This window comes from Cervus canadensis, chromosome 13, assembly GCF_019320065.1.
Source record: "Cervus canadensis isolate Bull #8, Minnesota chromosome 13, ASM1932006v1, whole genome shotgun sequence".
Classification (NCBI taxonomy): domain Eukaryota; kingdom Metazoa; phylum Chordata; class Mammalia; order Artiodactyla; family Cervidae; genus Cervus; species Cervus canadensis.
In genome coordinates this window covers 71,493,285-71,507,765 of record NC_057398.1, presented here as the reverse complement: position 1 = coordinate 71,507,765, position 14,481 = coordinate 71,493,285, and the positions used below count along the sequence as shown (strand labels likewise).

General features: G+C 38.6%; 1 protein-coding gene across 5 annotated transcripts in view; it reads right to left on the bottom strand.

Annotated features, from left to right (window-relative positions):
* The window catches only part of CFH (complement factor H), a 192,180-nt gene that overhangs the window by 55,041 nt on the left and 122,658 nt on the right, over positions 1-14,481 (bottom strand). For 3 of the 5 annotated variants that reach the window (XM_043485479.1, XM_043485476.1, XM_043485477.1), the window contains exons 1-3: positions 7,082-7,200; positions 1,120-1,308; positions 518-694 (exon numbers count right to left, since the gene is read on the bottom strand). The exons of the other annotated variants lie outside the window; for them this stretch is intronic. In XM_043485479.1, the coding sequence (XP_043341414.1) occupies positions 518-694; positions 1,120-1,308; positions 7,082-7,139 (424 nt within the window). In that variant the 5' untranslated portion in view covers positions 7,140-7,200. Of the gene's footprint in view, positions 1-517; positions 695-1,119; positions 1,309-7,081; positions 7,201-14,481 lie in introns of those variants that run through there. 5 annotated transcript variants of the gene reach the window in all.

The window sequence follows — 14,481 nt, the reverse complement described above, 5'->3', positions numbered from 1 at the left end:
TCAGGCGCTCTCATCTTCCCCACAGGTGAAAGCCTGTGCCGAGGGGTCTGTCTTGGCGCTAAGCAGGGCCACTCGGGGGCAAAGTGCGGCTCCTCCTCTAACCCTCAGGGACGCGTCCAGTCTCCAATCTTTGTGCTCTAGCAGCTGCTGTCATGTCTCTGCCAGACTCCTGGACCCCCACAAAAGTACTCTGATCCGCAAATGATGGTCAGTGTCTGCGTTTGTATCAGGAGAGACAGTGAGACTCCTGCCATCTTTCTGACCTCACTCTGTTACTACAGGTTTCTTCTTTGTGGATCTTTTCCTATTTTCTTGACTAATGTCTATCAATAGGTACATGTACTTTGTTATATAGTTATCAAGAAGTCCACAGGTACACTCACAGACATTTGTAAACAATAAAATTAAATAGGTCCTTTGGCCAAACAAGAGGTTGATATAAACATTTTGCAGTGGATAATGCAGCTGAGTCTTAGAAAGTCATAAACATACTGGAATCTCAGCCCAGTTTACTCACTGACACGGATGCATCTGGGAGGAGGAGACCAGCCGTTCTCGGTGCAGATCATTGTGTTCTGATTATTTTCAAGACTGTAGCCATGATCGCAGCGAACACTTATAGTTTCACCCTGTAAAACTTTTTTTTCACTACTTGGGGTTTGTCCATTTTCTAAATTTTTGAAAATACATTCTCCTAAGGATAAAAATAATACGATAGAAAAAAACATAAATTTGGTAAAATAGTACATTAAAGATAAACCTTATAGAATTTACCTGAGAATGCATTAGTATTCAAATATAACATGTAACAATAAAAATGAAAGTTACTACCACATGTTTGTTTGAAATGAAGATCAACATTCCATATTATTTTAGCTTAGTTTTATGATTAAAATACGTATAAATGATGCAGATATTCTTGTAAAGCCTCTGTATCTCTCACAGGATTTACATGAAAAGCCTCTAGCAAAGGGAAGATCTATTTGGATGTTTTTGCTCATGGAACTCATCCTTTGGCCTTACTGTTGTTACACAACATTTAACTGTACTCACTGATATACTTTTGTCTCTTCACTCTTTGAAGGATTTATGCCTATAAATTTAAATATGTTTACTTACTGAGGCATGGTTCTTCTGGAGACCATCCTTCTGCTGTGCAAGTCAGGTAATCCCAGGAATATTGTGAAGGAGGTACAAAATACTGATCACAGTAATAGGAAAACTGTTGATTCACACGTGCTGGAAAGTATCCTCTGTATGAATAATATAGCCGTCCATGTTTTATTACTGGATAATTACAAGGTTTCACTTGGGAAAAAAAGCATAAAAATAATATTTTACCTCATTATACAATCAAATTAGAGATTAACATTACCTCTATGAATTATATTTTTGTTCAGTTAATTACACTTACTGCATTATGGTTTCAATGGGAAGAAAAGTTACATAAAATTCAGATAATTGAAATATGTAAGGAGGTTCTTGATAATGAAGGTCAAATTATGTCTTGTGGGTCATATTATATAAAATTTGTACATGGATTCTCTTGGTAGAAAACTATACAGACTTATTAAATGAATTCTCCTTAAGTACAGAAGTCCTAACCTTGGTTGACTGAAGTAACATCTTAAGAATGTTACAGAATGAATTATTATGTTATGAATGAAAGTACAGATTTTATCTTATGGCTCATCTTCCCTCTTTTTCCTTATTTTCCATTCTCATCAGAAACCAAAATCCTGACATTTCTTCTCAGACCAGGTCAATGTAGAAAGAAAACAGTGGTTTTTTTTTTTTTTCAATTAACATTCATTACTTTAATTTTCTTTTTACTGGAAACATGAGATATATATAGAGAAATACAGTAATTTTCATTGATCAAATCACACAGAAAAGTTACATTATTATTTATCATTCACACTAGATATTAGACATCTTTTCCCTTGCTTGTCTAATCAGAAAATTAACAATGAATAATTCTTAATATCCTAATGGTTAAGATTAAGGGAAACACTTGAATGCTTATGTCTAATTTAAATTGGAGTATTTCAGTATTAATTAAATTCAGTATTTCTTATAAATATTTTAAAAGAGGTATAATATAACTGCATTTTATTATTCCTATATATTGAGTAATTTTCACATATATGCTTACTATGTGAATTACAAACTTTGAATCTTTGCATATCTTAATCCCTTTAACAAAGACTTGTTAATTATACCCTCTCATGGCCTATAGTCTGCATCTCTCATCACTGATAGATTTCCCCCACTTTTATGAAGCTTCTCTACATTTTTAGTTTGACATGCTTATTTAGTTTGATTCCTCTTAAGTAACAGTCTAGGTTTCTTCCCACTACTTTTTGGAGATTAGAATATTTTCTTTTCATCCTTGAATTTTACAAATTTCGCCATGTATGTCAAGATATGTGTATTTACACAATAATTCCATGTTGGGTAAGCTTGAGTGTTTGTATTTGCAAGAAGCAAGTGATAAGAAATCAAGTAACTTTGTATTACATTGTAAAGGAGAGATTTGAGTCCTGATTATCTGATTTCAGAACTAGTGCCGTTATTCACCTCATTTTGATGCTTCATAGAACATGAATCTGTAAAATAATCCACTGAGACTCACTTCCAAAAGGTACACAAAGAGGGCATAATTAAAAGTAAGCATCATTACTATCACTGGCCTGAGCTATTTTCCTCCTCTCTTTTATTTGGGCATCTGTGAATCTGTATTTGTCTCTAACTAGATCATTTATTGAAGCACATATAATAGTCCACTGTAGTCAGTGGGGCACTGACTTTGTCAGGACTCAGAACAGCCTCATTCACCTCTTACACTTTTACCAACACAAGTTCTGGTCTCATGAGCAGGCTTGGCTGTCCATCATAGTGTTGACTCAGATTGATCTCAAAAGTGATGAAAAGTTTTCACTAAGTTTTAAAAGTGTTTCTAGTCTTCCTGTACCTGTGCAGTTTATTCCTATGATCCAGGCCCAGGATCTTATAATTATCACAGCTAAATATCCTGTTATTGAGCCCAGCCTCACGCATGGGCGTCTTTCTGAGCAATAAATCTGTCCTAAAGCAGGCTAACTTTCAGCAGCACAGTATCATTCCAGGTGTATCTCCTTTGCTCCGTTAAACTGACTGATGATACAAAACAGCAATGGAGCAGGCCTGAGAACATTGCATCTGATAATCAGCTCATTTAATGAAATTATGAATATTGATAAACTATTTAACTAGCTAATTTCCTCATCTTGTCCACAAGAACTTTACAAGGTCCCTTGTGGGATAACTTTGCTGTGATATAGATACATTTGGGTTGATCTACCATTTTCATGGGCTTCCGCTATGGCTCAGTGGGTAAAGAATCTACCTGTAATGCAGAAGACAAAGGAGATGTAGGTTTGAGCCCTGGGTCAGTCATATTCCCTTGCAGAAGGAAGTGGCAACCCACTCCAGCATTCTTGTCCGGAGGATTCCATGGACAGAGGATCCTGGAGGGCTATAGTCCAAAGGGTCGCAAAGAGTTGTACATGGTTGAGGGACTAAGCAACAGCACCGTTTTCATAAATCCATCTTAAACAAGATGAAATATCTCTAGTATAATTCTTATGCCGATTGAAATCTGTTTAATACTGCTAACACCTTCATTTTAAAAGAAATTATGCTTCAAAAACTCATTTTAGATTTATGCTTGTAATTACTGTTAAGGTTATTGAACTCTTTTACAAAGTTACAGTTTTCTTTCGTGGAATATCTGGTTTAAGTATGCTGAAATTTTACAATGTGCTGCTAGAAATAACAGGATTGTTACTATAGACAGGAAAGAAGTTGAGGAGTAATGGCAGCATCCCCAGAAAATACTCTGTTCAGTTGACCTGACGTTTTTCTATATGAGATGGTTTTAGGAAACTACACAATGCCTTCCACACTCCCCTCCCCAAATATTAGAGCCTAAGTCCTCTCTACTGAGTGTGCAGGACTTAGTGTCCATTTCTAAGGATCACACATGACGGACGTGACAGTGTGTGACCAAGTCATACCTGGTGTGGAGGCTTCCTCCTCCCTCTCTGGGGTCACTGGCCGTGAGGAAAGCGAGCTGTCTCTCAAGCAAGCTGCAGAGATGCCCAGCTGGTCAGGTACAGAGGCCTCCCCACAAAGCCAGGAGAGTGAGCCAACTCGGAAGCAAAGCCTCCAGCCCAGCTGAGCGTCCAGGTGACAGCGGCCCAAGTCAGTACCCAGACGGCCACCCAAACAGGGTGACTCAGACCTAGCCCACAAAGCCCTTTCCTTATTCCTGAGCCACAGGAGCTCTAAGAATATGGGGACGCGTTGTCTTAAGCCAACATGTTTTCTGGGAAATTTGTTAATTGGGACTGTGTATCTGATACAGTGGGCGTTCCAGATGGTGCTAGTGGTAAAGCAGGAAGCCGCCTGCTGACGGAGGAGGCATGGTGCATGCAGGTACATCCTTGGGTCAGGACGATCCCCTGGAGGAGGGCATGGCAACCCACTCCAGTATCCTTGCCTGGAGAATCCCATGGACAGAGGCGCCTGGAGGGCTACAGTCCACGTGGTGGCACAGAGTCAGACAGGACTGAAGCAACAGCGTGCAGGCACGCAGGCATCTACCACAGTAGGTGTTAGATACTGTGAGTTTGATATAATGGCTTGGATCCGATATTACAATTACTTTCAGGCTAAAAATTTCACAATTGCACCAATCAATTATGAAAAATAGCTCTGCATAAATATTCAAGCATTTAGCATTAAGACCACTTTTGGAAAGAGTTCAGTTGTTAATGAGAGGATAAGTGTTGCACTGGAATGTCTGGTGAAGAGTTGTCAAACTTTCACATTTCTCTTTCACGTTGTGTACTCCTCCTTTTGTCTGGAAACATGCCTGTAGCCTTATCTCTAATTGATTAATAAACCATCACTCATATACCTGGGAATCAGAAGAAGCTGAATTAAATAATATGTCTGCCTGCTCCTTAGCAAGAATAATGGTGATGGAGCCTTTCTTATAAGTGATCTGGGGCCTGAGCTGCTCTTAACTGTAACACTTAGGACTGGACAGGAAGCTTTATTGTGCTGTAAATGTTGTTCACGAAGTAATTGCCAAATGGACTAAAATCACATGCAACAAATTATAAGATGAATAATGCAGAATGATGCAGATTCTATTCACACCTTGAATTTCACAAGGTATCATAAAACTCATTAGAGGTTTTGTTTAAAAGAACTTGAAGACAACTGGATTATTAAAGAAAATGAAAGACAAAAACATCATAATGAATAAATTGTAAGTTTATTTTTTTTGGAGTAAAATCCTTGTTTTTAATATGATTTAATTACTTAGATTAATACATTTATATAATTTAGTTTTTTGTTTCTCATTAATTTTTATTGGAGTGTAGTTACTTTACCTTGTTGGGTGAGCTTCTGCTGTACACCAAAGTGAATCAGTTATATGAATATATATATATATACACATAAATATATATCCCTTTTTTTTGGACTTCCTTCCCATTTAGGTCCCCAGACAGCATTGAGTGGAGCTGCCTATGATACACAGTAGGTTCTCATTAGTTATCTGTTTTATTCACAATAACCAGGACAAAGAAGCAACCTAAATGTCCATCAACAGAAGAATAGACACAGAAGAAGTGGTCCATATATACAATGAAATATTACTCATTAAAAGGGATGAAATTGTGTAATTTGCAGAGACGTGGATAGACCTAGAGACTGTCATACAGAGTGAGGCAAGTCAGAAAGAGAAAAATAAATATTGTATAATATTGCTTATATACAGAATCTAGACAAATGATTCAGATGAACTTATTTGCAAAGCAAAAATAGAGATATAGGCATAGAGAATGGATGTATGGATACCAGGGGGCCCAAGGGTAGAGGGATGAATTGGGAGATTGAGCTTGACATGTATACACTATTGTAAAAAATAGATAACTAATGAAAAGAACTTATAAGTTTAAAAATAAAAGTGACAAGCTTTTTTCAAGGTTGTCAACATTTCCATTTCTCTCTGAAAATAATTTTAAATGTATTGGCATTACACTGGAAATTAAGACTGTATTCCACATTTTGTAAAAGGAAAATATATCTGGTACCTAAGCTGGATTTTTAAAAGCCTTAAACTAACAGTGATGTTAATGACCTTTAATAGGTCTATTAATCTGTAATCACAGTACAGTCAACTGAGCATATTTAAAATGAGATTTGAACCTGCAAAAATCACCATATGTAAAAGTATAAAAATAACCATTGTTCTCCAGAGTTTCCTCATATTACAATTAAGACTCTCCTAAACATTCTGGAATTATAATCTAGCTTTTCTGTGAAATATTTGCTATTTACATTTTCATGAGCATATTCACACGGCCCCATAATCTACATGAGTACCTTTTTGCACTGTGGAACTCAGATGACATAGGAAAGGATTCAATTTGTTTTCCTCTTTTATTTTTTTATTTATTTATTTTTTACCTCTAGGTATTTTTTTTCATTTATTTTTATTACTTGAAGGCTAATTACTTTACAATATTGTAGTGGTTTTTGCCAAACATTGACGTGAATCAGACATGGGCTTACATTCCTCTTCTAGGTGAGTATCTGGGAGAAGGCGATGGCACCCCACTCCAGTCCTCTTGCCTGGAAAATCCCATGGATGGAGGAGCCTGGTGGGCTGCAGTCCCTGGGGTCGCTAAGAGTCAGACATGACTGAGAGACTTCACTTTCACTTTTCACTTTCATGCATTGGAGACGGAAATGGCAACCCACTCGAGTGTTCTTGCCTGGAGAATCCCAGGGACGGGGGAGCCTGGTGGGCTGCCATCTATGGGATCGCACAGAGTCGGACAGGACTGAAGCGACTTAGCAGCAGCAGCAGCAGGTGAATATCTGATAATTTTTCCATTAAGGTATTCTTATGGTTATCTCACAGTGCAGACTAGTTTAACCAGATTCAAACAGAAAGAAACACAAAGGAAAGTATAGTTATATTTAGAGGGAAGGCTGAGTGTTCACATCTGTTTCCACTTACCCTGTCCATGAGCAGTGTAAAACCACGAGGTGAGAAGGACATTGATTAGCAACAACATGTTAGATTTTCCCAATGGTGCATTCACACAAATACTTCAGTTGCACTGTTTAGGGTTCAAAATCTACTTCATTTGCAGTTACCTAGTGTGACTGAATTTAAATGCATTACAGTGAAGCTAGTTAATTAGTGCCATTTAGTAAATATCAAAGTTCAAAGTTTCAAGATGTCCCCAGCTTGTTTCTGTTGGTAGTTTCAAAATAAATTATTGTATTCATCACCTGATATCTATGTCCACAACTTTCTGTGGCTAATATGGACTGGTTCCAAAGCCATATATCAGATACTAACTTTCAATAATGTATTTCTAGAGAGTAGGTGAAGGTTTTCCTAGACATTTGAGTCATCCATATTTTCATGGACTTAGGAAAGTGAATAGATTTTTTTTTAATTATAGTAGATCTTAAAAACAATCACACAAGTTATAGCACAACCCCTTTATTTACATGCTATTTATGAGTGGGCTTTATGATTATCAATTTTCCCAATTTTGTTGATATATAACTGACATAAAGCACTGCATAAGTTTCAGGTGTATGGCCTAATGATGTAATTTTAATATATCATGAAATGATTACAACAGTACAGTTTCTGAATATCCATCATCTAATATAGATATAAAATTAAAGAAATGTGAGGTGGGAGAGGGGATCGGGATGGGGAATACATGTAAATCCATGGCTGATTCATGTCAATGTATAACAAAAACCACTACAATATTGTAAAGTAATTAGTCTCCAACTAATAAAAATAAATGGAAAAAAAATTTTTTTAATTAAATAAATAAAAAAATTGTGATGAAAATTCAGGACTTACTGTCCTATTAACTATCATACATAAGATACAGCAGAATTAATCATATTAACCATGTTGTACACTACATCCTTAGTTCTAACCTATCTTACAGCGGGAAGTTGGTACCTTTTGACTGGCTTCATCCAGGTCCCCTATCTCCAGCCCTAGCCTCTGGTAACCACAGATCGATCTCTTTTTCAAAGTGTTTGTTTGCTCAATTGGCCTACACATTGTGTTACTTTCTGTTACACAGTGTGGTGATTCCATGTTTCTGTCCATTTCAAAATAATTGCCACAGTAAGTCTAGTTACCATCTATCAAGATTTTTAAAATTGCATAATTATTAACTATATGCTCTACAGTGAATATTTCATGTTTATGACTCATCCATTTTGCACCTGGAAGTTTATCACCTTCTTCTCACCCTACCAGAGGATCTGGAGTGCATGCCCATGAATAGACACATACAGAACTGTTCATTGCAGCTTTATTCATAAACGGCAAAAATGCAAATGGTTCCCATGAACATTCAGAGAATGGATAAAACATTTGTAGCATTTTCATGCAATGGATTCATATTCACTAATTTAGAAAACAAAATGAAGTACTGATATAGACAGCAGCTTGGGATAATCACACAGCTCTGGTAAATGAAAAAATCAAACACACTCACTAAGTACGTTTCTTATAATTTCACTGGTAGGCATTTCAAACAGTGGAAAAGCTCATCATGAAGGCAGTGCCTATGAGATAAGGTGTGGTACAGAATGGGAAGACACAAGGAAACCTGAATATGTGCTGGACATTTGCTCAATTTAGTTCTGGGTAATAGTTACACAGGTATACATATGTGTTAAAAAAATCATCAATCAGAACACATAAGTTTAACTTTACTTTAGGTGTTTAGCTATTTATATGTTTACCTTTGTTTAAAAAAAAATTACCATTTTCAGAATAAAATGTAAAGTTAAAAGTTATTGTTTTTCTTCAAAAGGTCATTTCTCATTGAACCCAAACCTCCACCTCAAAAAGAAATAGTGTAATCATGGAATATGGAGAGACTTCAAAAAGCATGATGGAACATTTGAGATGGTGAAAATATTCTACATCTTGATTATAGAGTGGCTGTAGAGATGTATTGTAGAAGGAAATGGAAACCTACTCCAGTATTCTTGCCTAGGAAATTCCATGCACAGAGGAACTTGGCAGGCTACAGGCCATGCGGTCCCAAGAGTTGGACACAACCTGTCATTTAAACCATGACATAACTATACATATTTTATAATAGTCATCATGTTGAATATTTAAAATAGACATGTTAAAAGTGTCTTCAACTGTAAAAGTAATGGGAAGTTCCTCAGAGTTCCAGGTGATTAAAAGGAAGGGGGAAATAGAAGGACTGTAGAATTCTGCAAAGAAACTAAAAGACCAAGGCAATAATAGAAGAGCATTTTCATGAAAGTTAAGAAAAGAAAATGAAAACCAAGAGTTTTACATCCATACAACCAGACACCCAAGTACTAAACTACAGAAAATATTTTTAAATGTGAAAGAACTCACAGGACACTATTGATAGACAGATGCACACATTCCATGGCTATAGCTACATGCTTAGTCACCCAGTCATGTCTGGCTCTTTGCTACCCTTTGGATTATAGCCCAACAGTCTCCTCTGTCCATGAGAATTTCCAGGAAAGAATACAGGAGAGGGTTTCCATTTATTTCCTCCTCCACAGAACCTTCACAACCCAGGAAACAAACTGGCATTCCTGTGTTTCCTGCATTGCAGGCAGATTCTTTAAACGTAACTGCCTCCATGGATGTAGGGGATACCTTAAATATGGATTCTACCTTATTCCAGCTGAATGAAGAGTTCTAAAGTATAGCAAGAAGAGATAAGAAAGCATTCTTAAGTGAACAAGGCAAAGAAATAAAGGAAAACAATAGAATGGGAAAGACCAAAGATCTTTTCAAGAAAATTAGAGATACCAAGGGAACTTTCATGCAAAGATGGGCATACTGAAGGGTAGAAACAGTTTGGACCTAACAGAAGCAGAAGATATTAGAAGCAGTGGCAAGAATGCATAGAAAAACTGTACATAAAAGGTCTTAATGACCCTGATAACCATGATGGTGTAATCACTCACCTAGAGCCAGACATCCTGGAGTGTGAAGTCAAGTGGGCCTCAGGAAGCATTACTATAAACATAACTAGTGGAGGTGATGATGTTCCAGCTGTGCTCTTTCAAATCCTAAAAGACAGTGCCAATAAAGTTCTGCACTCAATATTCCAGCTAATTTGGAAAACTCAGCAGTGGCCATAGGACTGGAAAAGGTCAGTTTTCATTCCAATCTCAAAGAAGGACAATGCCAAAGAATATTCAACCTACAACATAATTACATTCATTTCACATGTTGGCAAGGTAATGCTCAAAATCCTTCAAGCTAGATTTCAACAGTTTGTGAACTGAACTGAGACTTCCAGATGTATAAGCTGGATTTAGAAAAGGCAGAGGAACTAGAGATCAAATTGACAGCATCCGTTGGATCGTAGGTAAGGCAAAGGAATTCCAGAAAAACATCTACTTCTGCCTCTATTGACTACACTAAAGTTTTTGATTGCGTGGATCACAACAAACTGGAAAATTCTTGAAGAGATGGGAATAACAGATCACCCTGGAAAGCTGTGCATAGTTCAGGAAGCAACAGTTAGAACCAGACATGGAACAAAGCTGCTGCTGCTGCTAAGTCGCTTCAGTCATGTTCGACTCTGTGCGACCCCTTAGCGGCAGCCCACCAGGATTCCCCATCCCTGGAATTCTCCAGGCAAGAACACTGGAGTTGGTTGCCATTTCCTTCTCCAGTGCATGAAAGTGAAAAGTGAAATTGAAGTCACTCAGCCGTGTCTGACTCTTCTCGACCCCATGGACTGCAGCCAACCAGGCTCCTCTGTCCATGGGATTTTCCAGGCAAGAGTACTGGAGTGGGGTGTCATCGCTTTCGCGATGGAAGAAAGAGCCAGTTCCAAACTGGGATAGGAGTGCATCAAGGCTGTATATTGCCACCCTGTTATTTAACTTTATGTGGAGTATATCATGCAGAATGCTGGGATGGATGACTCACCAGCTGAAATCAAGATTGCCAGACAAATATCAACAACCTCAGATATGCAGATGATAACACCTCTTTGCAGAAAGCAAAGATGAACTGAAGAGCCTCATGATGAAGGTGAAAGAAAAGAGTGAAAAGGCTGGCTTAAAACTCAACATGAAATAGCTAAGATCACAGCATCCAGTCCCATCACTCCATGGCAAATAGATGAGGAAACAATGGAAATAGAGGCAGACTTCATTTTCTTGGACTCCACAATCAGTAACGAGAGTGATTGCAGCCACAAAATTAAAAAAAAAAAAAAAAACCTCCTGCTCCTTGGAAGAAAAGCTGTGACAAATGTAGACAGCATTTTAGAGAGCATCACTTTGTCAAAAAAAGGCCTGTGTAGTCAAAGCTATGGTTTTTCCAGTTCATGTTAAGATATGAGAGTTGGACCATGAAGGAGGCTGTGTACAAAAGTACTGATGCTTTGAAACTGTGGTGTTTTCTTGAGAGCCCCTTGGAGAGCAAGGAACTGAAACCAGTCAATCCTAAAGGAAATCCAACCTGAATATTCATTGGAAGGACTGATGCTGAAGCTGAAACTCCAATGCTTTGGCCACCTGTTGTGAAGGGCTGACTCATTGGAAAAGACCCTGATGCTGGGAAAGGCTGAGGGCAGGAGGAGAGGGGTTGACAGAGGACGAGATGGTTGGATGGCATCAGTGACTCAATGGATATGAGTTTGAGCAAACCCCTAGGGATAGTGAGGGACAGGGAAGCCTGGCGAGCTGCTGTCCAAGGGGTTGCAAAGGGTGCAACACAAGGGAGTGACTGAACAACAAAATCAAGTTTATTCCACCAGATGGCGCTGTTCAGTCTCCAAAGAAGGTTTGTTTGTTTGTTTGTTTTTAATTATTCTGTGGGCAAGGTAGGAAGGGGCCTTAAAGATTCTGAGACTCTTTTTGCTTTAATATACATGTCAAAATATGACTTGGGAAATGACAAATAAAATGATGTTAAACATTTTGTGTATTTTTATTTTCCAGAGCTGAGACTGAAATAAGGACTGGGGCATGGGTAGAGTTACATTTGTGTGAATTATATACTCTGCAAAGTAGAAAGAATGTAACCAAATCACAGCAGAAGAAGGAAGAGTTGAGGGGAATATAAACACCAACCACTGAGAAGTAGGCGAGTGTTCAAACATCCCACTTACAACTGGCAGCAAGATGTCAAATAGTTGAGTGTAAAGAAAACAAGATCGGTGTTCTCAGAAACATACTATACAGGTTTAGACATATAGAAAAGACACAAAACTTTCTCAAATAACAAAGTAAATGTAAAAGCACAAACGGAAAGAAGAGTGTATATATTTCAGCATGAGATGCTATAACAAAGATCCACCAAACATGAGTCATTACTATAAGCATGTACAGTGTGAACTTGTCTATTCAAGGAAAGGGTCCTTCAGTTAACTTAACCTTAGTCTGTGCTGTCTACAAGGGACACACCTAATCAGAGTGACCTAGGAAACTAAACCTGATTCATGCACTGCAATTGGCCAGGCTTGGCAGGCTTGGAGGAGAGAGAGGCAGGGAGAGACGAGGAGACCGAGACGGAGTATTATGAGGTGAGTTAGAATTTAGATTTAATAAGAATTAAAGGAACAAGGGGAAACAGTGGAAACAGTGTTAGACTTTATTTTTCTGGGCTCCAAAATCACTGCAGATGGTAATTGCAGCCATGAAATTAAAAGACACTTACTCCTTGGGAGGAAAGATATGACCAATGTAGACGCATATTAAAAAGCAGAGACATTACTTTGCCAACAAAGGTCCATCTAGTCAAGGCTATGGTTTTTCCAGTGGCCATGTATGGATGTGAGAGTTGGACTGTGAAGAAAGCTGAGTGCCAAAGAATTGATGCTTTTGAACTGTGGTGTTGGAGGAGACTCTTGAGAGTCCCTTGGACTGCAAGGAGATCAACCAGTCCATCCTGAAGAAGATCTGTCCTGGGTGTTCATTGGAAGGACTGATGCTGAAGCTGAAACTCCAACACTTTGGCCACCTCATACGAACAGCTGACTCATTGGAAAAGACCCTGATGCTGGGAGGGATTGGGGGCAGGAGGAGAAGGGGACGACAGAGGATGAGATGGCTGGATGGCATCACCGACTCGATGGGCATGAGTTTGAGTAAACTCTGGGTGTTGGTGATGCACAGGGAGGCCTGGCATGCTGCGGTTCATGGGGTCGCAGAGTCAGACACGACTGAGCAACTAAACTGAACGGAAGTGAAAGGAACAAATGGCTCAGCAGGTAAAGAGTCCGCCTGCAATGCAGCAGACACAGGAGATGCAGGTTGGACCCCTGGCTCGGGAAGATGCCCTGGAGGGCATGGCAATCCACTGCAGTACACTTGTCTGAAGAATTCCATGGACAGAGGAGCCTGGCGGGCTACAGTCCATGAGGTTGCAAGGAGTCTGAGAGGACTGAGCGAATAAGCTCACGACTAGGCACACAAAGGAACAAAGGGCATTGCACAATGCAAAAAGTCCAAATCACAGTTAAAACTTACCAGGTTGGGAAACTTGTGCCAGATCCAGAAACAAGAGGTTCTACTGCTTCCTGGATGTACCTTCAGCTTGCAACCACACCTCTCTTGTTGGAGATACGGCTTTGCAGTTAGTTCTGGGTCTAGAGAAGAAGAGGAACAGACTAGCAGGATTCTAACAGGATTTTCCCTCTGGATCACTAGACCTCCACGTGGCGATCCCTCACCAGATCTCTGTCTCTAACTACTGTGGGCAACTGCCACACTGGTAGAGCTGGAGAAATCCTCCTTGTTTCTGCTTTCGCACTCCAATTTCTATGGGCAAAACTCAGGGAAAACCTGTAAACTAGAAGAGTGTGAAACATCGTTTATAAGCTTTAACCTCTAAGAGAGCATAGCAGTGTGAAGAAGGTGGATGTGGTGCTTGGCAACCCCAAGTAAATAATCAATGTAGTTAATCACTGTCCACAAAAACAACAATGATGCTTCTACATAAAAGCATTAAACCTGTCTTCTAAAATGAAGATTCCATTGTTCTCTTTCTATAGACTGAAGTCCAAACTTCCAAGAGTCACCTTATTTATCTTTGGTTACACTATTACCTTCTTTAATTTAGTCACAACTCCACACAGGTGTCTTGTACTTTAAAAGATTGAATGATTTTTCTTTAAAACCATAAGGGCAAAGAGGAAAAGGTAATTAGAAATTTACAAGTTTATTTATAAAAAAGAAAGCTAGAAAGCACAATGAAGCAATCCTCACTTCAGTAGTCATCTTTAGAGTCTGTTGAAATTATAAATTCATTTTCTACACCTGATTATATATTTGCCTTGTCTTCAGCGTGCAATGAAACAGTCCATGTACCTGCCCTTGTGGGGTTAACCTAAACTTCATTTCCAA